The 23,382-nt window shown below is 43.7% G+C and overlaps 1 protein-coding gene and 1 long non-coding RNA gene across 3 annotated transcripts in view; both read right to left on the bottom strand.

Moving 5' to 3' along the window:
* The window catches only part of cep128 (centrosomal protein 128), a 428,165-nt gene that overhangs the window by 169,661 nt on the left and 235,122 nt on the right, over nucleotides 1-23,382 (bottom strand). For both annotated transcript variants that reach the window (XM_086002651.1, XM_086002652.1), the window contains exon 17: nucleotides 12,651-12,843. In XM_086002651.1, coding sequence (XP_085858777.1) covers nucleotides 12,651-12,843 — 193 coding nt within the window. The remainder of the gene's footprint in view (nucleotides 1-12,650; nucleotides 12,844-23,382) is intronic.
* LOC147109067 (uncharacterized) lies at nucleotides 19,402-23,367 on the bottom strand. Its single transcript, XR_015080170.1, has 2 exons — nucleotides 20,830-23,367; nucleotides 19,402-20,572 (listed from the first exon to the last, which is right to left on the bottom strand). It is a non-coding gene; the product is annotated as an uncharacterized LOC147109067 (long non-coding RNA).

Genomic DNA, 23,382 nt, shown 5'->3' with positions numbered 1-23,382 from the left:
TAGTTAGGCCTCAGCTAGTGAACTGCGTGCAGTTCTGGTCACCACATTACAGGAAAGATGTGATTGCACGAGAGAGGGTACAGAGGAGATTTACAAGGATGTTGCCGGGAGTAGAGAATCTTAGCTATGAGGAAAGACTGGATAGGCTGGGTTTGTTTTCCTTGGAACAGAGGAGGCTGAGGGGAGACCTTATTGAGGTGTATAAAATTATGAGGGGCATAGATAAAGTGGATAGAAAGGACCTATTTCCCTTAGCAGAGGGGTCAATAACCAGGGGGCACAGATTTAAAGTAATTGGGGGATGGTCTAGAGGGGAAATTTCTTCACCCAGGGGGTCTGGAACTCACTGCCTGAAAGGGTGGTAGAGGCAGGAACCCTAACCACATTTAAAAAGTACTTGGATGTGCACTTGGGATGCTCTAACCTGCAGGGCTACGGAGCAAGAGCTGGGAAGTGGGATTAGGCTGGATAGCTCTTTGTCGGCCAGCACGGACAGGATGGGCCGAAATGGCCTCCTTCCGTGCTGTAACTTTCTATGATTCAAATCAAAATCAAATCAAATCAACTTTTATTGTCATTGTTAGTGCACAAGTGCAGTACAACGAAATGTAGGCTTGCGGCTCCCGAGAGTGTACAATTTGGATTAGGACACTTAAACATTTCAACATACATTTGTACATATATATTAGCATAAATATGACCATAATAAAGTGCATCGGCAGATGTGCAGGCTTTAGTGTTTATTTGTGGAGTTCAGTAGGATGACAGCCCTGGGAAAGAAGCTGTTCCTAAATCTGGTCGTATGGGTGCGAATGCATCTGTAGCGTCTTCCAGATGGTAGGAGGGCGAACAGACTGTGGCTGGGGTGGGTAGGGTCTTTGATGATGGACCGTGCCCTCCGTAGGCAGCGTTTCTGATATATATGTTCTATGGTCGGTAGCCGGGTGCCGGTAATGCGTTGGGCAGTTTTGACTACCCGCTGCAGGGCTTTCCGGTCATGGGAGCTACAGCTGCCGTACCATACCGTGATACAGTTTGTCAGGATGCTCTCTATAGTGCAGCGGTAGAAGTTAGAGAGGATCGGGGGTGACAGATTACATCCCTTCAGCCTCCTCAAGAAATATAGGCGCTGCTGGGCCTTCTTCACCAGAGAGGAGGTGTTGAGGGACCAGGAGAGAAAAATAAGAGTATGATTTTGTGTTTAATAAAAACTAACTAAAAAGGGAATTGGATATAGAATTGAAAAGGAAACGTTTGTGGGGCTGTGGGGAAAGAGATGGGGGAGTGGGACTAATTGGACAGCTCTAGCAAAGAGCCGGCACAGGCACGATGGGCCGCCTTCTGTGCTATATGATTCTATGGTTCTATAAGAGCAACTCACATTACTAATTTAACAGTTACTAATTTAGGAATGCAAAATGAAAATTTTTTAAAAATCAGAGACGGCAAACTGCTCAGTCTGTCACCAACACAGTTAAGTATTGTGAACCTTTATCAGGTTAGTCATACTCCTGGAATACATACAACAAACATACAAAGATAACACATGGCAATCACCTAAGCGCACAAATACACTTTGCCAAAGATGATGAAACTACTTTGCTGAAGTGAACCCAAGCAGATGAAACAAGATTGCAGTGCAGGCAAATCAGGGAGCCCGGGATTTCCACAATTCTGCACCTACAGCATCTGCAAGGTTTGTGGTTCAAGTTACCACTGAAACATTGCCACTGATTAGTCGCAAAGCTCTGGAAAAAATCTATTTTTGCCCAAATCTGGTGCAATGAAAAGAAAGCACAGAAGCTCTAAATGCCAGTGATGGGTCCTCAATTGTAATGATTCCCTATTAGTACATGCCATCATATGTGACACTGCAGTTAATTGCAGCCTTACTGGTTCACAGCAATGACAATGCTCTGTAAAGCAACAGCGAGATGACAGTTGATAGTACCGTGGCTAGATTTGGCAATTTTCCTGGGTCTTGTTAGTTTCACCTCAAATATGTTTTATTGGCTATTAATCTAACACTTTGGATTGCCAAAGAACTAATATTTTTATATTGTGGGTTATGGGACATTTTCAAGATGGCAATACTTTGTCCTCTTCCGAAGTTCTCCTTCTTTCTCTTGAAGGTGCTGGCTATTACTGAGATCATAATGATAAATACCAGAGGAGGCCATTCTACCACTTCCTGTAGAAATCTACAGTGCCCCCATCAAATGATCAAACCACCTATAGAAAGATGCCACAGTTTTTGCCTCCATTATCCTACTCGGATCATTCTAGGCACTAATCATTCTTTGTGTGAATGTGTGCTCCTGACATTAGTCCTCAACTTGCCTTTTACATGTTTATACTTAAGTTCCTATGTCCTGAAGTCACATGTTAAACTTAAAATAGCGCTCCAGATTTACGTTAATAGTAGCTTACATAGCTCTACAGTTCCCTCTCATTCACTTTCAAGAGTCCAAGTTTTTACAACCTTTGCTGATTTAGCTCAGCTCTCTGAGACTAGGGATTATCCTTGCACTGCCCTCTAGGACTTGGAGATCTCTGACTTGCTGACCAGAATTAAATAATGTACAGTGCAGTGTACAGTTTCAGCAAGACTATCTCAGAGCTCAGCAAGGTTAGTTTTACTGATTGATACTCTGTAGCAGCTAAGTATTAAGTCTACTATCACTACCAGATCTCTTGCAGAATCTCCTCTAGCTAGTTCATTAAGTGTGTCTCCCATTCTTTCCGCCAATGTGTAATGAATTTCATCAACATGGGTCAGCCACTTACAATTTTTCAATGAGATTCTTCTACGATTCTTCTGTAGTTCCTTATCTACCTTGTTAGAGTTGATTCCTCCCACCCGTATTCCTCAGCTCAGTATCATCTGCAAATCTGTACAAATTGCATTTTGCTCCTGAATCCCAATATTACTACCCACTGGCTCCTCTTTTTCAGCCAATTTCTCACCCACCTGTAGGATTTAACATGGATACCCCACTGCCCTTTGTGAAGAATTTTATCAAAAGAAGGAATCATCAGCTAGTAGTCAAGGAGAGGGGAACCCTTTCTGCTTTTTTGACCTCCTTAGCCCAAGAACAGCAAGTTCAATTTAAAGCTCCTACTGCCCCTGTTTGAGATCAGAAAATTCAGCAAAGACCAGCCACAGCAACCTGGAACCGCCTTGGTTTGAATGGCTAAGTTCAAGACAAAGTGGTGCATTTATCCACTACGCCATCGGGGCAGCCAACACTGGTTCTTCCCTTTTTTTTTATATATGTGTGGCAGTTTAATGTTTATTACTCTGGGGACACAATCAAGGCCGACACTCCAGTGCAGTACCAAGGGAGTGTTGTACTATCGGAGGTGCCATCTTTCCGAGGGGACGTTAAACCGAGGCCCCGTCTGCCCTCTCAGATGGGCATAAAAGATCCCATGATACTATTTGAAGAGGAGCTGGGCCGTTTTCCCCAGTGTCTTGGCCAATATTTATCCCTCAACCAACAACACTAAAAAAGATAATCTGGTCATTATCTCATTGCTATTTGTGGGACCTTGCTGTGCGCAAATTGGCTGCCACATTTCCTACATTACCACAGTGACCACACTTTAAAAAGTACTTCATTGGCTATAAAGAGCTTTAGGATGTTCTGAGGTTGTGAAAGGCACTATATAAATGTAAGTCTTCCTTTCTTACTGATGGTCTTTCCTGCCTTCATCAGCATTTATTGTAACTCTTGCCATTTACAGACTTGTTTTATGAGCCGATGCCCTAACTGGCAGCGTGGTTTTAAGACGAGCAGCAGGAAGTGCTCTGTACTGGTAAACTGCACAGTTTTCCCTGGTCAAACGCCAGTGACACACTTGGGGATCCACAAGCACTGCCTCTGCCAACAGGCGCCTGAGCTTTGTAGACTTGGGTAAGTGGGGCGTGTCCTTATGGGGACGAAGGTGTGAACTCCGTATCAAGCAAACAGAAATTCCGCACGACTGGAAGTTTGGTTTGAGGACTCTGTGGTTGTCAACGTCAGACATCTGACTGACCAAAAAGCAAAAATTTGTAAAATACCATTTTATTGCTGCCGTTTCTTGTACATTTAAATGTAATTAAAAACTTTTTTTTTTAAACTATTCAGCACCATTCATATCTTTTTGATTTCTTACATAAAATTTTAATCTCGCATTATATAATCTGAGGGTTATCACTCTGGAACAAATGCCAACGATTTCTTTGTAGATGAAGCAATTGTGTACTGACAGGGAAGCCTGATTTTCAGACACAACCTGCCAAGTCCAATTGCAGCTGATGTCTCAATCAATTTCTGTGAACTTTAGCGTTGTTCCCATCGCACTGGGGTTCAACGCTGCACGTAGAGAGAAATGCAAATAAACCACTAAAATCCTGTGCGCTTTTCACCGCATTTTAACGAATTAAATTTCCTTTGCAGTTTTCACTGCACACATGTTCTTGGCAGTCTTAAAAATGTCGTGCCCCTCTCTCATAAAATAACATCCTGCACGTTGGTTAAACAATGTCCAACAAAGACTAAGAAGTACAATATACAGAAGGTGGCATAGTGGTTAGCACTGTTGCCTCACAGCGCCAGGGACCCGGGTGACTGTCTGTGTGGAGTTTGCACATTCTCCCCGTGTTTGCGTGGGTTTTCTCCGGGTGCTCCGGTTTCCTCCCACAGTCCAAAGATGTGCGGGTTAGGTTGATTGGCTATGATAAATTGACCCTTAGTGTTAGGGGGATTAAATACGTGGGGTTACGGGGATAGGGTGGGATATGTGTTGGTGTAGGGGTTACGGGGATCGGGTGGAATATGTGTCGGTGCAGGCTCGATGGGCCGAAATGGCCTCTATCTGCACTGTGGGGTTTCTGTGATTTCCGTGAAGGTAGGTTATATCCCTGTGACATTTAAAGTCCCTGTCACCTGCTATATCAACTTTCAGTTATATAGCCCCTTTAACATAAGAAAAAAAATCTTTCCTAGGTGATTCACAGACGTGTAATCAGACAAAATGGATGCCAAGCTAAAGAAGGAAGGGGGTATGTGGGTTTTGAGGAGGGTCTTAAAGGAGGAGAAAGAGGCAAGAGGTTTGGGGAGGGAATTCTGGAACGTTGTAAAATACCTTAGTTGTGTATACATATAAACATAGGATTAGGATCTGGTTAATCTCATTAATTAAAGTTTTTGATTTCTTTTTACTTGATGAAATGGTTAAAAGTTGTTCATTCCCAGGATGCTTTAGGGTTTGACCTGTCAGGGTACAATTTAGCTGACTTTGTGGTTTAGGTGTTTGCTGAAACAACAGGATGTTTAAGATTCATGTCTCTTGACTTGTTTACATAGCCACATTGTGAAATGAGTTAGCCAAGGCAGTTTTGAGATAAGAAGTGGAACAATGGAGACAGGATGGCATCTGTTGTTCTGAATAAAATACATCCTTTCTGGGGGTCTTGCTCACAACACTTGTCATGCCATAACTAATTATCACTGACCGTATTCATGAGAAACAGACTATAAAGACCCTAAGCTTTTCTTAACAAGTCATAGAGAGATACAGGAAACTTTCTGGTATCTGGCACGGACGGGACCGACGTGGTGCCGGTTCATCAACAATTCCAGATAACCGAACGCTATAGTAAAAGATACGGAGCTCAGAGCTCCGTATAAAGCAACAAACCCTGTTGCTTAGCTTCAAAACAATCGACACAAGTTGCAAGCGTCTTTGTAGCTTAGCAACAGCTTCAGCTACACCCTTGCACAGCAACAAATGGAGTAAAAAAAGTAACTAAAAGTAAAAAAAAGTTACCTGAACCGACTCCTGAATTTTGCTGGTGGATAGAGCATTCCGGTTATTTAGGGGCCGGTTAATCGAAAGTTTCCTGTAGTTGGATTCAAAAAGGAACAACGAAGGTTACATTTCTACCCGGGGAAGACGGACGGGATATTACCATTTATTTCGCTGTATACCTATTTAAAGATATTGTATCTGAATTTGCTCGAATGCAAATAAACAGAGAAGGCTGCAAACCATATTTGGTGTCAGAATATAACTGTTACAGCGTGGGGCCTAGGTAGCTGAAGGCACGGCTGGCAAAGGTGGGGGGGGGGGGAAGAGAAGGGGGGATGCAGAAAAGGCCAGGGTTGGAGGAAGTCAGTTTGGGGGCAGTGTGGTAGCTGTAGGGTTAGAGGAGGTTACAGAGGTAGGAAGGGGTGATTTTAAACACGAAAATGAGAATTTTAAATTTCAGGCTTTGGAGGACCTGGAGCCATTGTAGATCAGCACTTGGTATGGGATAGGGTACAGGTAGCAGAGTTTTGGATGAGCTAAATGTTACAAAGGTGGTAGGATGGGAGGTCAGCCAGGAGAACATTGGAATAGTCGAATCCGGAGGTGAAAAAGGCATGGAAAAAGGTTTTCGGCAACAGGTGAGCTGAGGTGGAGCGGAGGCGAGCAGTGTTACGGAGCATCATAACCTTAATCATGTGGACAGTTTCAGGAGGCTATCATTAGGAAACTGCTACCAAGGACAATTAATACTCAGTGCAGACTTGGAGGTGGGGCAAGAGTAGAAAACTCAGCCCTTAGTCTTTACAAGATCCCCATTCTGTGGAGCAGGCACATTGAAGGAAATTCTGCTTTGTTTTTCCTCTTCCACTCTTTAAAAAAAAAGTGCTTCAAGTATACTCAGTACACCCATGGAGGAGAATTTTCTCCAGTCAGCCGTGAGCTAACTGACTTGTTGAAATTAGAACTCCCGCAACTTTGGGTAGTTACCAACAGCTGCAAATTGTATTCAACTTACACAACATGGAAACGAGCACAGCCTAAATGCATAAAACTAATACAGCCATCAACACATCAAGAGAGCGATTCTCATTTTGCAGAATGTGACAGGCTTACATTTCCCCAGTGTTTACAGGGCGGTCATGGTTGAGAATGGAAATGTTGGAAACTGGGTTTCTGTGCTGATTTCAAGCTGGTTTGAGTGGAACAGAAAGCAAGACGGCCACAATCCTGCATGTACAAAAATGGAAAGGGAAAGAGACAGTACCGTAGGCAAACTACCAAATGAAACTCCTAGTGACCCATTAACCAAAAGGATATTTAGCAATAGAATTCCTTGTAACAGATCTTAAAAAGGTGTTTTGATAGCCGATCTCACTTCTCTAACTGTAGATACTCCTTTATAGCCCTTGGAAATATATCCTCCCTACACAAGGGACAATTAAGTCTGTATGCTATAGGTAGCAAAAATCATGAACATGCCCTTTACAATGATTTCTATGAAAAAAAGTTGAATACAAAATAAAAACAAATATGGTTTAGTTTTATCGCGGAGTTTATGCAGTTAATTACTCAAGGTGAAAACAGTGCCCACCAGGGACCATAAATAATACAAGCTGAAAAGTTATTTCACACGCGTACTACTCCAAATATTTTTTTTAAAACAGTAGTGGTAAGTAGCTGATGTGAGTCGTTTACTAACTGCTTAATTTTTTTTTATTCATTCGTGGGATGTGGGCGTCGCTGGCAAGGCCAGCATTTATTGCCCATCCCGAGTTGCCCTCGAGAAGGTTGTGGTGAGCCGCCTTCTTGAACCGCTGCAGTCCGTGTGGTGAAAGTACTCCCAGAGTGCTGTTAGGGAGGGAGTTCCAGGATTTTGACCCAGCGACGATGAAGGAATGGATTTCCAAGTCAGGATGGTGTGTGACTTGGAGGTGATGGTGTTCCCATGCACCTGCTGCCCTTGTCCTTCTATGTGGTAGAGGTCGCGGGTTTGGGAGGTGCTGTCGAAGAAGCCTTGGCGAGTTGCTGCAGTGCATCTTGTAGATGGTACACACTGCAGCCACGGTATGCCGGTGGTGGAGGAAGTCAATGTTTAAGATGGTGGATGGGGTGCCAATCAAGCGGGCTGCTTTGTTTTGGATGGTGTCGGGCTTCTTGAGTGTTGTTGGAGCTGCACTCATCCAGGCAAGTGGAGTGTATTCCAACGCACTCCTTGTGCCTTGTAGATGGTTGAGATGCGATGTGAGTCACTCGCCGCAGAATACCCAGCCTCTGACCTACTCTTGTAGCCACAGTACATGTGTGGCTGGTCCAGAATTAATTTCAATACAATCGTGGCTTTCAAATGTTTGCAGTGTCACACTCCCCCCCTTTAATAACGATGCAGCATGTATCCACCACCTGACCTCTTATTCAAAAGCCAGAACTGACACAATTTTAGTGCAAATAATGGTGTTTTAAGATTGTCAAACCGGTGGTTTATTCCGTTTCCCACAGAACTGTGACTATTCCATGTCAAAAAGGTAATTGTGTGAAGTGCTTTGAAACTATCCTGCGTGAATAGGTGCTACGTAAAGGCAAGGTCATTAGCTAACAAAATATACTCGAGATTAAATGAGAATTCTAAATGCATTTTTGTGTGGCAATGATTAAATTATAGGTACCTGTACTGTATTTTAAATAAATCGCTCTTGCAAGTTTCAGTGGCTGTAGGAGATCAAGCATCTACAATAGACCGCTATTACAAGCAGTGAAGACCTACATTAGCATTGGATAAATGGGTGTTTAACTCTTCCAGACAACGTTCCAAGCAGTTATATAGAAAAGGGTGCAGTTAATAACCAGTCAGCAACTGCAACAGTAGTTTGCCTTGTGTCTCCTTCTACAGAACCATAAATACCCGACCTCCCCCTCCCCAGCTCCTTTCCATAGCCCAGTCCCTCAGAATTGTTATCCAACAGAGCACAGCACACAAAGGAACAGAATGCTGCAGCATATGTGCATAAGATACAGTATTAAATCACCAGTTGGACTGCAACCAGACTGTAGTTCATTTGAGATTCACAATTACCCAATTCACTGATTACACCACAAGCTTTCGAAATCTGCAGTATTCCAAACTAATTGGTGTAGTGCAATTCAAATGCCCTCCAGAATTCTAATAGCCCATAATCTCCATTCCAAATGGCGTTCACTATTCTGATAACAGTAGTGAGTGATGTGAATCTGATTAACATATCTGCGGATGACATGTATACATTTGAATCATGCATCTAAAAACATACCGTACTGTTGCACTCACTTGTTAATGGCCCAGTCACTGCACTTCTATTTCTGAGCTCTTATCGTGTATATCCTAGATCGAGCGTTCCCAAACTATGGTACACGTACCCCTGGGGGCACGCGAGACATCTCTGCGGGGTACGCGGGAGAAATTGTCTAATGGTGGATTTAAAAAAAAAAATTTATATTGTATTTTTATAATAGGCTACTCAGAAGAGCCTTTAAAACTCTGTGGGATGTTGGTTATATAAAGTAGTTAATTTACTTCAAGATGTACCAATGTACAGTGCTTGGGCAATAAAGGGGTAAAAATATTAAACCTGTTTGCGGGCAGCTGGTAGATCTGGAAGGGGTTACACAGTAAGTAAAGTTTGGGAACCTCTGTCCTAGATAAACTCATAGGAAATGGAAAAAATCAGCTCTTAAACATGACAAATAGTTTATCAACTTTCACTTAATACTACACATTATGGGGTAGATTTTCCCGAACCTGTCGGGAAGAAGGCGGGACTTCCCCTTTCGGGTTTTTGACCCGCCTACTTCGACGTCCGGCCAATCCGCGCGATTTTCCCTTGATTGACCTTGTTGAGCCGGCCAATTAAGGGCCACCCGGCAACAGGTGACGTCACAGACTGCAATTTCATCTGTCAAGAGTTTTTGACAGATGAAATATCAGCGTTTCACAGCTGTTTGAAGCTGTGAAACACTGACAGTCTGAGTTCTACCATGAGTCATTCTGCACAGGCTCAGTTAGAACTCTCAGCAGCACTCAAAGCTGAAGGCTGTCACTTTTCACAGATCGCAGCCGTTCAGCTTTAAGTGCCGGGTGAGTGATGGGCTCCCGACGGCTACAGGAAGAAAGGCTGTGAAGGTAAGTACAGGTAAGTAAAAGTTCTTTACACACTTTAGACACACCAAACACACTTACCTTTACACTCATGCACCCATCACTCACCTGAACACCGACATCGCGACCCCTCCAACTCCTTCAACCCGACGGCCCGCCTGCTCTAACCTGGCGTGGTTTGGAGTCGTCGGGAAACCCACACGAAACCCCTCAAAATAGGGATTAGGCTAAAAACTGCCTGTTAACTACCTGTTAACAGGCAGCTAATCGGCACTAATCCCTTCCCGCCTGGTTTCGGCAGGTCCCAGTGCGGGGCGGGTACCCGCCGCCCCTGAAACTTACGTGGGGCGGGATGGTCTTGGGACCCCCAAATTTGGGATTCCCCGCCCCCCCCCACACGCCTGAAACCCCGCCTGACGGCTCCACGAAAATCTAGCCCTATGTGTCCATACCAAGGGTATTAATACCAATGTAACCAGTGACTCCCCACCCTGTGGCTCCTCCAAGCTTGCAGCCAGAAGTGCACCTGCCATTGGGGTGGACTTTCAATCCAAAGTTGCCAGTGCTCCAGCATTCTTATCATATTTACTTTGCTGCAACGAGCAATGGCTCCAGCTCCCAAGTAGTGGAGTACAGCAAGGGTCTGCAACAGTGGGACCAAATTCTGCAGGGGTGCAGAATTCCCAAGAATTGGATAAACTTCAAGCTGAAAATTCAATCTGTGGAAGACTCAAGAAAATAGTGCGTTACTCTTGGACTTTTAAGGGGAAAAAAAAACCTGTTGAGATAATCTATTACAAAAGGCTTTTTCATCCACGTCTCCAATGTGACTCATAAATCTCACCTTTCTGTATCAATGGCACGAACTACAGGCTGCTGAGACAGGGATTATTTAACTTCTATTGCAGCCATCATCAGTGCAAAAGAATTTATTGGACTCTCCCTCAGGCTATGAAGTGCTAAGATTACAAATAATAAAACTACAGTAAAATAGTAAAAGCCTGGGAGGTACACCGATGAAGGTATTAAATGTCCAATTTATGTGCCCACAGTGTCAGAAGTGGCTCAGTGGGTAACACGCTCGCCTGTCAGTCAGAAGGCCGTAGGTTCGAGTCCCACTCCAGAGACTGAGCACATAACCCAGGTTGACACTCCCAATGCAGAAACTCTTTGGTATCCGGCACCGACGGGACCGGGATGGTGCCGGTTGATTAAAAATTCCGGATGCCGGAGAGGGTTATCTACCAAGGCTATTTTTAACAAACAAAAATAAAAAAATCAAGAAATGTGCAGTATACACTAATTGGGTACTCGCCTACAGAATGTTGTGTTTAATGGATGGTGGAAGATGCTTGATTAAGTGCAGTACTGCCAGTTGATGGTAATCCATAACTCTTTAATTACTTAACAGTAAAACAAAACTTATACAGTAAACGACCGTATACAGCGCGGGACAGTCAGACTCCCGTTACAGGGGGTATTGAGGTGTTCGGACTTCCGACAGTGCCAAGAAGCCGAGTAGTGGCAGTTTAGAGAACTACCCCCACTGACTAACTCAGCCACCGCGGGAGACTCGGACTCGGCAACATTTCCGGTTATTGAGGTGTTGTTTTCGGAGTATGAATTTTGCCGGTTAAGAGAATTCCGGCTATTAGGTGCCGTTTAAACGAGAGTTTCCTGTACTGAGGGAGTGCTGCACTGCCAGAAATGGCATCTTTCGGATGAGACATTAAACCATTACATCTGCCCTCTCAGGTGGACGTAAAAGATCCCATGGCACTATTTGAAGAGCAGAGGAGTTCTCCCCAGTGTCCTGGCTGATATTTATCCCTCAACCAAGATCACAAACAGATTATCTGGTAATTATCTCCGTTTGTGGGAGCTTGCTGTGCTGCCGCGTTTCCTACATTACAACAGTGACGACACTTCAAAAGTACATCATTGGCTGTAAACACTTTGGGACGTCCTGAGGTCATGAAAGGCATTATATAAATGCAAGTTCTTTCTTTATGGAATTTTTGCCCTACACCATATGAAGTCTAAGCACAATGAATTAAAAGGACCTGTTAAAAACTACAAATGTTTCACAACAGAACAAGCCTGATATGATCTTTAGAATGTACATCAAAGATCCCGCACAAATTAGGCCTCTCCCCTCCTCCCAACTCCCTCTCCTCTTTTGCTTGTGTACACCTAGTACTCCCCATTGTATACATGTCTTAACTTATTAAAGCTGCTTCACATTTGGGCAGCGCTGACGTAAACTTCGCAATCAAACCCGCTCTTTTAGGTACTTTCACCACAATTCAATAAATTTGCTTTCTTCTAAACATCAGGTATACTCGGCAAACAGTCTTATTTTGTGGTTTACTCCCGCTCAGCAGTGGCAGGTCAAAGCCACTACAGTCATTTTAACCTCACAACCTCGTAGCTGGAATGTCACACCGTACCAGACCTGGTCTGCTTTCTTTTTTTCGACTCGTTTTGTACAGAAACCTCAACACAGACCAACTATTATGTTCATCAATAGCTCGCCACCCCACAATTCAATCGCTGTGGGAGATCATCATTGATATTAATTACAAACATTGAATGCTCCATCCCATCCCATCCCAATGCCCCGACAAAGTGCATCGGTGATGGTCAGAAATGTCTCACGCTATCTCTTAGCCGTACTCTGACCTACATCTCAGCTCAGCAGTGAAAGAGTTACAGGACTAACCTCTTTTTTCCCTGTGAATTTCCTCAAGGAGATGTTCTTGTTTTGTGATTTGCTCTATGAAAAGCTGGCTCTCTGATTCCTTGTTCTGCAAGATCTCCTTCAGCTGCCCTCGACACTGCCGGAGATGGCATCGCAGTTTGAGCTCTCGTCCGTCTCGCTCTTTCACTTCTTCACACAGCCACTGCAGCTTGGTCTAAAGAGTGATATTGTTAAGTCAGTTTCTAAGTACCACTTGTGTCTAATTCTGATCCAAATCAGTCAGAACTTTGGGACGGGGAGAAAGAAACAGGGAATGGAGATCATGCTAATCAACAATTATATTCATATTTAACCTGAGTTATTCTATTGTCCCCATCACCCCACTTCATTAGATGCATCGCTATAGAGTTTGAGAGTCCGCAAGACATCCTAAATTCACACTCCCAGAAGGCAAACAAATATATTGGTCAACTAAAGTTTCACAAAAAGGTTTAAGGCAAATGTGATCTAACTAAAGATGAGCTTAAAAAGTCTGCAATGTACAAGCAGCCTCACATTTAATCCAAAATGGATATGTTCATGAGGTCTATAAAAGTGAATTCTATTCCAGGAATGGGAAAGGTTGTGGGCTGGTGCTTTGAATGGGGGTTACCCTACAGCCGGTGGGGTGGTCTGCACCTCTGCTGTCTACCTGCCTCCTTTCTTCCAAGAACCAATTTTTTTTTAATTTTTTTTTTAATAAACTTCAGCCAAGTGGTCCGTCCACCCACCGCACCCCACCACCCCCAACAGAACGTTGAAGTTTACTGCCAATCTAGAATAGCTTTTCTCTAATCGTATTTCCAGCCATGCAACCCTAACCAAGTGCTAATGGGGAACTAGGAGCATTAGTTGAAATCACCACCACGGTCCCAAGCTGAAAGGTTCCCATGTCACTATCCACACATTTGTACAGTCAAAGGGGGTTTAGAAGTGGTTTAACTTTTCCTACATGAGTGTTGAGACAACTACTCCATCACTATGGTAAGAGAGGGAGAGCCTCGTTGGTGTCTACCAATGGTATCACTTCAGAAAGAGGTGAAAATGCCAGCCTACTGAAATGGACAGTGATGGTAATGTAGATCGTATCAAGACCAGTCCTGTGGCCAACTGTAACGTACTCTGGTACTGAAAAAAAAATCCATCACGGACCTGAAGCATTTCCACTAATTTGCTCTCATGTTTACATTTAGTCTCAAAGAACGATTCCTGGCAAGGGACGGTGCATCATTTGAAGCCGATTTCTGGTGCTTTGTATTTAGTATTTGGAAGCAAGCAGCAAAGCGCTTTTTACTTTGAGCAGAAACACCGAGTAATGATATATAGGAGCTTTTGACAAAACGTCGATTCCAAACAAGAATGAAATCAAAGTTTCGAATCAGCCTACGGCTAAGCAGAAAACAACAGCAAAACGCTGCTGCCAATAGGCGAAAAATAGCAGGGTCTGTGAGCAGCGCACCAATGCAGTAGAAACATAGAAAAATAGGAGCAGGAGTCGGCCATTCAGCCCTTCGAGCCTGCTCCACCATTCAATATGATCATGGCTGATCCTCTATCTCAATACCATATTCCCACTCTCTCCCCATACCCCTTGATGCCTTTTGTGTCTAGAAATCTATCTCCTTCTTAAATACATTCAGTGACTTGGCCTCCACAGACTTCTGTGGTAGAGAATTCCACAGGTTCACCACCCTGAGTGAAGAAATTTCTCCTCATCTCAGTCCTAAATGTCCCACCCCGTATCCTGAGACTGTGACCCCGCAGTCTAGACCCCACCCCCCGACCTCGCCCCCCCCCCAGCCAGGGGAAACATCCTCCCTGCATCCAGTCTGTCTAGCCCTGTCAGAATTTTATACGTTTCAATGAGATCCTATCTCATTTTTCTAAACTCTAGTGAATACAGGCCTAGTTGACCCAATCTCTCCTCATACGACAGTCCTGCCATCCCAGGAATCAGTCTGGTGAACTTTCGCTGCACTCCCTCTATGGCAAGTATATCCTTTTTTAGGTAAGGAAACTGCACACAGTACTCCAGGCGTGGTCTCACCAAGGCCCTGTATAACTGTAGTAAGACATCCTTGCTCCTGTACTCAAATCCTCTTGCAATGAAAGCCAATATACCATTTTTCTTCCTAACTGTTTGCTGCACCTGCATGTTTGCTTTCAGTGACTGGTGTACAAGGACACCCAGGTCCCTCTGTACATCAACATTTCCCAATCTATCACCATTTAAATAATACTCTGCCTTTCTGTTTTCCTTACCAAAGTGGATAACTTCACATTTATCCACGTTATACTGCATCGGCCATGTATTTGCCCACTCACTCAACTTGTCTAAATCGCCTTGAAACCTCTTTGCATCCTCCTCACAACCCCACCTGGTTTCTTGGAAATATTACATTTGGTTCCCTCATCCAAATCATTGATATATATTGTGAATAGCTGGGGCCCAAGCACTGATCCCTGCGGTACCCCACTAGTCACTGCCTGCCACCCTGAAAAAGACCCATTTACTCCTACTCTCTGTTTCCTGTCTGTTAACCAATTTTCAATCCATGCCAGTATATTACCCCCAATCCCATGTGCTTTAATTTTGCACACTAACCTCTTACGTGGGACTTTATCAAAGACCTTCTGAAAATCCAAATACACCACATCCACTGGTTCTCCCTTATCTATTCTACCAGTTACATCCTCAAAAAACTCCAGTAGGTTTGTCAAACACAATTTTCATTTCATAAATCCATGTTGACTTTGTCTAATCCTGTTGATATTTTCTAAGTGTCCTGTTATCACATCCTTTATAATAGACTCTAGCATTTTCCCTACTACTGATGTTAGGCTAACCAATCTGTAGTTCCCCGTTTTCTCTCTCCCTCCTTTTTTTTTTTTTTTTTTAATAAATAGTGGGGTTACATTTGCCACCCTCCAATCTTCAGGAACTGTTCCATAATCTATAGAATTTTGGAAGATGACAACCAATACATCCACTATTTCCATGGCTACCTCTTTTAGTACTCTGGGATGCAGAATATCAGGCCCTGGGGATTTATCAGCTTTCAGTCCCATTAATTTCTCCAGCACTATGTTTTTACTAATACTAATTTCCTTTAATAGGGGAGTTGGGGGTGGGAGGGTGGAGTTCGTATTACTCTCAAGCCTTCAGTGTATAGAATACCCCAGGAAAGGTGCTACCCCTGTTGGACTACCTTGTGGAGAGAACAAGTGAATGAGGACAAGCTTTTTTAAAAATTGGAAAATTGACATGATTGGCATTAGTGCAGTTGAACTCAAAATATAACGATAAGCAGGAACTAGCAATAAAACTGCCTAAAGTTTAGAGGGCAATAATTGTCAAAGGATGAATCAAATACAACATCATTGCTCAGCATTATTGTGCATAAGACATCATGGTACACTTAGTGTAAGTGTGACATTGCAACAACTCATGTCTCCATAGCACTGATTACATACAAGTAGAGGCTTTCCAGGGCAGTGGATGGCAAGGGGACACCAAGCAGGGAAGGGAAGAGGCAAAGAAGGAAAAGGGTCGGGGGGGGGGGGGGGGGGTGGTGCAAAAGCACAGTCAAACAGCAGAGTCTCGAGAAGGTTTCTGAATCAGGGAGTGAGGTGGCAAGGCAGGAATGCTGAGAAATAGTGTTCCAGAGACAAGTAAGTTTTAGGAGTGGCCACTGACCATGTAGCAGACGGAGCAGAGAACAAAAACAGGCCAATGTTCGAGGATCTGAGGGACAAAGAGCTAGAGGAGATCACGGAGGTAGCAAGCTGATCATTGCATGACCAGCTTTCAATGAACAATGATTGAAGTTCCATTTTTACTACACTATTTAACGTACCTCTAAAGTAGTACACGATCGGTGCTGGGTCCCTTGCTGTTTGTGATCTACATTAATGATTTGGATGAGAATGTAAAGGGTATGATCAGTAAGTTCGCGGATGACACGAAAATTGGTGGGGTGGTAAATTGCGAGGAGGAAAGCCTCAGGCTACAGGACAATATTAACGGGTTGGTCAGATGGGCGGAAAAGTGGCAAATGGAATTTAACCCGGAAAAGTGCGAGGTGATGCATTTTGGACGGACAAATAAGGCAAGGGAATACAAAATGAGTGGTAGGACCCTAGGAAGTACAGAGGGTCAGAGGGACCTTGGTGTACATGTACATAGATCCCTGAAGGCAGCGGAACAGGTAGATAAGGTGGTTAAAAAGGCTTATGGGATACTTGCCTTCATTAGCAGAGGCATAGAATATAAGAGCAGGGAGGTTATGATGGAGCTGTACAAAACGCTGGTTAGGCCACAGCTGGAGTACTGTGTGCAGTTCTGGTCGCCTCACTATAGGAAGGATGTGATTGCTTTGGAGAGGGTGCAGAGAAGATTCACCAGGATGTTACCTGGGATGGAGCGCCTCAGCTATGAAGAGAGACTGGACAGGCTGGGGTTGTTTTCCTTGGAGCAAAGAAGGCTGAGGGGGGACCTGATTGAGGTGTACAAAATGATGAGGGGCATAGATAGGGTAGATAAAGAGGAACTTTTCCCCTTAGTAGGGGGGTCAATAACAAGGGGGCACAGATTCAGGGTAAGGGGCAGGAGATTTAGGGGGGATTTGAGGAGGAACTTTTTCACCCAGAGGGTGGTTGGAAGCTGGAACTCACTGCCTGAAAGGGTGGTAGAGGCAGGAACCCTCACAACATTCAAGAAGCATTTGGATGAGCACTTGAAATGCCATTGCATACAAGGCTATGGACCAAATGCTGGAAAATGGGATTAGACTGGACAGGGAGGGATGGGCGGCGCAGACACGATGGGCCGAAGGTCCTCTTTCTGTGCTGTAAAACTTTATGACTCTATGACATCTACAGCCCGACCTCATATACACAGCTGCTGCTCCCAATCATCCACGCCTGGGGTCACCTCCAGTCTCAATTTCTCCAGCACCGTCTTTTCCAGCCTACCAAGCTCCATCCTGCATTAAATCCAACTCGTTCAGAGCTCCACCGCCCACATCCTATGACTGATTCTCATTTCTTTAACCCAAGAGCTAGGTACATTTATTTTACGTAAAACTGGATTTGAATATCAAACTGCGAGACTAAGACTGCAGTTATACTGAGCTACCTGTCTTAAGCTTTAGTATCAATTCACAGCCAGCAAGGAATTAGTGCCAGCAAGGAATTAGTGCCTTCAATGATGGGATGGAACTTAACACAGCACCATTTTCTACTGTGCAGCTCCTTTCGTGAAACCATCAAACATACAACTTCACAATACTGGCTCATAAATCAAAATATAAAAGCAATTTAAAACACAAATTAAACCTTTCTAGCATGCAGCTAATGAGTACAAGTACACATTTGTAAGAAAACAGAAGAACCGCACAATACTATCAAGGCTGAGCGATTCAATTCTCCAAAACAGCAAGTTATCACCACTTTTACTGAGTGAATTTAGTACAACCCAATCACTACTTGCCTTTACGTAGCACATTTAGCAGAAGAGACCTTCACAAAAGGATGCAAGGTGAACGGATACCAAGCCAGCAGGAGGAAAACTAGGAGGGGTGACGGAAAGCTTGGTCAAACTGATGGGTTTTGAGGAGGTTTGTAAAGATGGAGAGAGGCAGAGGTTTAAACAGTACGACCGAGGCGGCGGCATGCTGCCACCAAGGGTGGGGCAAAGGAAGAGGGGATGCGCAGGAGTCCCCAGTCAGGAGAACAGGCCACTCAGGAGGGGACAGAATATTGCAGAGATATTGTGGGGCAAGACAATGGAGGGATTTGTAGAAGATGACATGAATTTTAAATGCGATATGTTGGGGGTGCCATAAGCCAGTGTTGGTCAGCAAGGACAGGGATGATAGGCAAGTAAGTGCATGGCAGTGTATGTGCAACAGTGTTTTGAATAAGTTGGAGTTGGAGGGTGGAGAATGGGAGGCTAGCAAAGAAAGCAATGGCGTAGGTGAAGGCGGCATGGATAAAGGTCCTGGTGACAGGGGGTAGAGGCGGAAGTAAGCAGTCTTGGTGATGTATAGGATATAGGGTTAAGGCTCAACTAATAGGACTGAACTGGAAACAGATTACAGACACTCTGATTCGGCCCGAGTCTGTGGCTGGGGGAGAGTGAACACATCAATGAAAAGAACAGGGTTGATGGCAGAGGCCAAATACAATGGCTTTGGACTTCCCAATGCTGAACTGAAGGATGTTATGACTCATCCAATAATTCATGTCAGGCAGTCCAACAACATGGAGGCAGTTGAGTGAGGGGGTAAGTGGCGGGAGGTCGAGAGGGGTGGTGAAGCAGAACTGGCTACCATCAGCATACATATGAAAGGTGTCTCCGAGCCTGCGATGATGTGACCAAAGGGCAGCAAGACCCATGAACAGGTAAAACCCGAAGCTCTTTCACTGAAGTGCCTTGCAAGACCTAACCCCAAGCTGCAGAACACAATATGCGACCCAACCTGTAGCTCGGACTCCTGCCAGTCCAGTTTGTGGATAATTGCAAACGCAGAGAGAAAGATTCTAACGTATTTGTGAAATAGTACAATCCAAGCCATTTAATACATTAAAATGTAAATGAAGACAAGACCAACGGTATAAAACAGAACAGATCCAGAAACTATCAAAAGCTGCACTGCTATGCCGAGAGTGATCTACAACGTCTGTATGAATGGAGAGAAAGACCACCAAAAAAAGACACAGAACAAAGAACTAGTGGATACATTTTATTCCGAAGAGCACAGAAAATTTTCATGTTGAAAAATAACCACATTGTAAACAGATTAAAAGTTAAATTGATGAAGTTGCAGTCATGACCCAATTTAAAATGTAAATATTAATGGCATTTTTTTTTAAGTGCAAAAATACATTGTAATTCAGTGAACATTAGCTCACCATCAGGAGGTCTGAGAAGCAGCACCTCACAGCAGTTACACAGCAGGACTGATTGATCCTTCAAAACTGCAGACATATCAGAAACCAGTGACCCTTTGATCCAACCTTCACATTTCTCTAGTTTCAGACTGGAGGCTAAATTCTTCTGAGTTTTCTTTTTGGAAGGGGAAGGGGGTTGGGAGGCAGGGTTGGCATCCGTGAACTCTGGCTAATGTTTAGCTCTTATTTGCGTTGGCCCTGCAAGAGGTATCTCGATATTAGGGACTGGCTGAAATGAGGTTGTCTTGTTGCTGTATAAAGTACTGGTCAGGCCCCATCTGCGGATCTGTGAGCAATTCCAGTCGCTGCCACAGACAGCGCGTTACTGCCCTCGAGAGAGAGAGTACAGGAGGGGCAATAAATAGGATTTCAGGTATCAGAAATTGGAGTTATGAGGTGAAGGAATCGGAGCTTGTTTTCTTAGGAAAGGTGACACTTTGAGATGACCTAATTAAAGTTTGAAGATGATGAAGGGAATTGGGTCAGGTAAATTGGACACCATGGTAAAGGCTCTGCATGCCAGGGGACATCAGTTAAAAGTTTGCAAGTGTAAAGAAAGAAGCAAAGACAGACAGAATTTTTTCCATCTACAGGTAAGTGGTGAAGAAGTTAGCAGAGAAGATCACTGAAGCAGACAGCAAAATTTGGACACCAAGGGATGCATTTCTGGAGAGAGACAGGATTATGGGATATAGTGATACGGCAGGTAGGTAGGGTCAATCTTGGGGAAATGGTGCAGGCTTTAATGGGCTGAAAGGCCTTTTCCCGTTCCTAAAAATTCTTATCTTATTATACAGTTAATAGTGTTGCTCCGCTCAAGGATTTGCTTTTGGTCTCCTTCAACCATCAGACCTTCTTCGTGACGTGCGAGAGTCTCCTCTCTTCCTCCACCTTGCAAGGGATCATGAGGTGTTCCTCTTGTGCTGACTCCAATGACGCGAGGGCATTATCTGCGGAGAGAAGACATATATTTTGCTTAATTGGCATTAGGTTGTGTCAAACTAAGTGTAACACAGTAAAACTTTGCAAGAATTTTGATAAAGGTAGTGTCAATTTCATGCAATGACCAAAATAATTTACTCATTAAGCTCAAAAGGGCTTGCTGTTATATTATTACAGTGCACGTCATAACGTGCACCAATAATTGCCGAGGTATCCACAGATGATATAATAAGCACATGGTATAATAAAATAATGAAACACTCACCAGAAGCAGTGGAGTCAGGTTCCCCAGAGGTTGGAACATTTCTTGGTGCCCGTGTGATTTGTATTCTTTAGACACATCAGTTTAGTGCACTGTTTGCTCTTCTTTTATCAAAAGGTAATTTTGTTTTGGTTTACCGTCCATCTCAGATGGTCATTGCATTTCTGAGAGTCCTCGGGTATACATCCAATTTTTGATATGACAACTTTTTTTTTTTAAAAAGCGATAATTTGCCCGCATGCAACAGAGTAGAAAATTCATCTTTCATTGTGTTAGGGTTGTTTTCCTCCGTTTATCTGCACGGAGTAGAGAAAAGGCATTTGCGCAAGTCAGAGCAGTTTACTTTTAAGTGGCGACGCGGGTATAGTTAAGCAAGTGACGTCCAATGAGGCTCCTTTCTTTCCCTGCTGGAAGAATTCTTAGTCTCACCATGCTGGGTGATATAGAAAGTACAAATCCTCTTTAAAAAAAAAAAAAATCTAATAATCACAAAACCTGCATGATGCAACGTTTAATACAAGATGGAAAAGTGTAACAGTATTTCCAAGCTGGGAAGGCAGAGCATTGCTGAGACTTGATGCCCAGCATTCCATCATCCAGAATCGTTTTCAGGCAACCTAGGGTGCTAAAACTGCATGAGATTCATCCCACTGCACAGCTCGGCTGTTGAAGTATTAAAAAACAACTTTTGCATGCAAGTTTAAATTTAGGATTTGACTTGACAATTTTTAAGAAAAGCCACTTTCTAGAATTAGTTGGGATATTACATTGTGATGCACGCCAAAGGAAAACTAAAGCATTCTACGTATTTCATAAGTTATTTGCAACACACTTTTGAATACAAGGTAATTTTAGAAAAAGGAAAAGGCCATTTACAAGCCTGGCCCTTTCTGATCAAACCTGCCTATCTCATCTTAGAATTACATAGAATTGACAGTACAGAAACAGACCTTTTGACTTAATTGGTCCATGCCTGTGTTTATGCTCCACACGAGCCTCCTCCCACCCTACTTTCTCTAACCCCATCTGCAAATCCTTCTATTCCTTTTTCCCTCATGTACTTATCCAAGGGATAGGAGGCAGAGAGTAGTGGTGAACGGATGTTTTTCTGACTGGAGAGGAGTATGCAGTGGGCTCCCCCAGAGGTCGGGGTGAGGACCATTGCTTTTCTTGTTATATATAAAATGACCTGGACTTGGGTATAGAGAGTACAATTTTGAAGTTTGCAGATGATACAAAACTTGGCAATGTAGCAAATAGTGAGCGGGATGGTTGTAGACTTTAGGAGGACAGATAGGCAGGTGAAATGGGCAGACACATGGCAGATGCAATTTAATGCGGATAAGTGTGAACTGATGCATTTTGGGATGAACATGGAGAGTCGGTATAATCTAAATGATACTATTTTGAGGGGGGTGCAAGAGCTGAGGAACCCGAGCGTGCTTATTCACAAATCCTTGTGGTGGCAGGGCAAGTTGATAAGGCAGTCAAGAAAGCGTATGGGATACTTGGCTCAGTAAATAGGGCCAATGAATACAAAAACATGGAAGTCATGCTAAACCTTTACAAATGACTGGATCGGCCTCAGCTGGAGTATTGTGTACAATTCTGGGCACCACACTTTAGGAAGGATGTCAAGGCCTTGGAGAGGGTGCAGAGGAGGTTTACCAGGATGATACCAGAGATGAAGGTCGTCAGTTATGTGGAGAGACTGGAGAAGCTGGGATTGTTCTCCTTAGAGCAGAGAAGGTTATGGGGAGACCTATTGGAGGTATTCAAAATTGTGATGTATTGATAGAGCAAGTAGGGAAAAACTGTTTCCTCTGGCAAGTGGGTCAGTAACCAGAGGTCAAAGATTTAAAATAATTGTTAAAAGAACTCTAGGGAAAATGAAGAGAAATTTCTTCACATGGGGTTATTAAAATATGGAACGTAGTACCTGAAAGGGCGGTGGAATCGAATTCCACAGTAACTTTCAAAAGGCAATTGGACATGTACTTGAAGACGACTAATTTGCAGGCTTATGGGGAAACAGCTGGGGTGTGGAACTAGCCTGGACAGCTCTTTCAAACAGCCGGCACAAACACGATGGGCCGAATGGCCTCCTTTTCTGCTTAGATGAAACTATTCTATTTAGTTCCCCTTAAATGCATCTATGCTAGTCGCCTCAACTACTCCATGTGGCAGCAAGTTCCGCATTCTAACCACTCTCTGGGTAAAGAAGTTCCTCTGAATTCCTTATTGGATTTATTAGTGACTATCTTATAGTTGTCACCTGTGGTTTTGGACGCCCTCACCAGTGTAAACATCATCTGTACTTCTACCATATCAAACCCCTTCATAATTTTTAAAGCCCTCCATTAGGTCCTCTAGTATCGTCTCACCATATTCCCTCAAACCCTTCCCTTGAAACAGATCCATTGATTCATTTATACGGCCATCTTCAGTGGCCTTGAAAGCACTGCTGCCAGTATCCCAAAGCCCTTTTTTTTTTGTAAATTTACCAGAACCATAGAGAGCCCGAAGTAGTTAATTATACAGTCACCCTGAATACGC

This window comes from Somniosus microcephalus, chromosome 12 (assembly GCF_052327205.1).
Source record: "Somniosus microcephalus isolate GS21.2 chromosome 12, FLI_Smic_1.0, whole genome shotgun sequence".
Classification (NCBI taxonomy): Eukaryota; Metazoa; Chordata; class Chondrichthyes; order Squaliformes; family Somniosidae; genus Somniosus; species Somniosus microcephalus.
The sequence above is the reverse complement of the archived record's forward strand: the minus strand, read 5'-3'. Positions and strand labels throughout refer to the sequence as shown.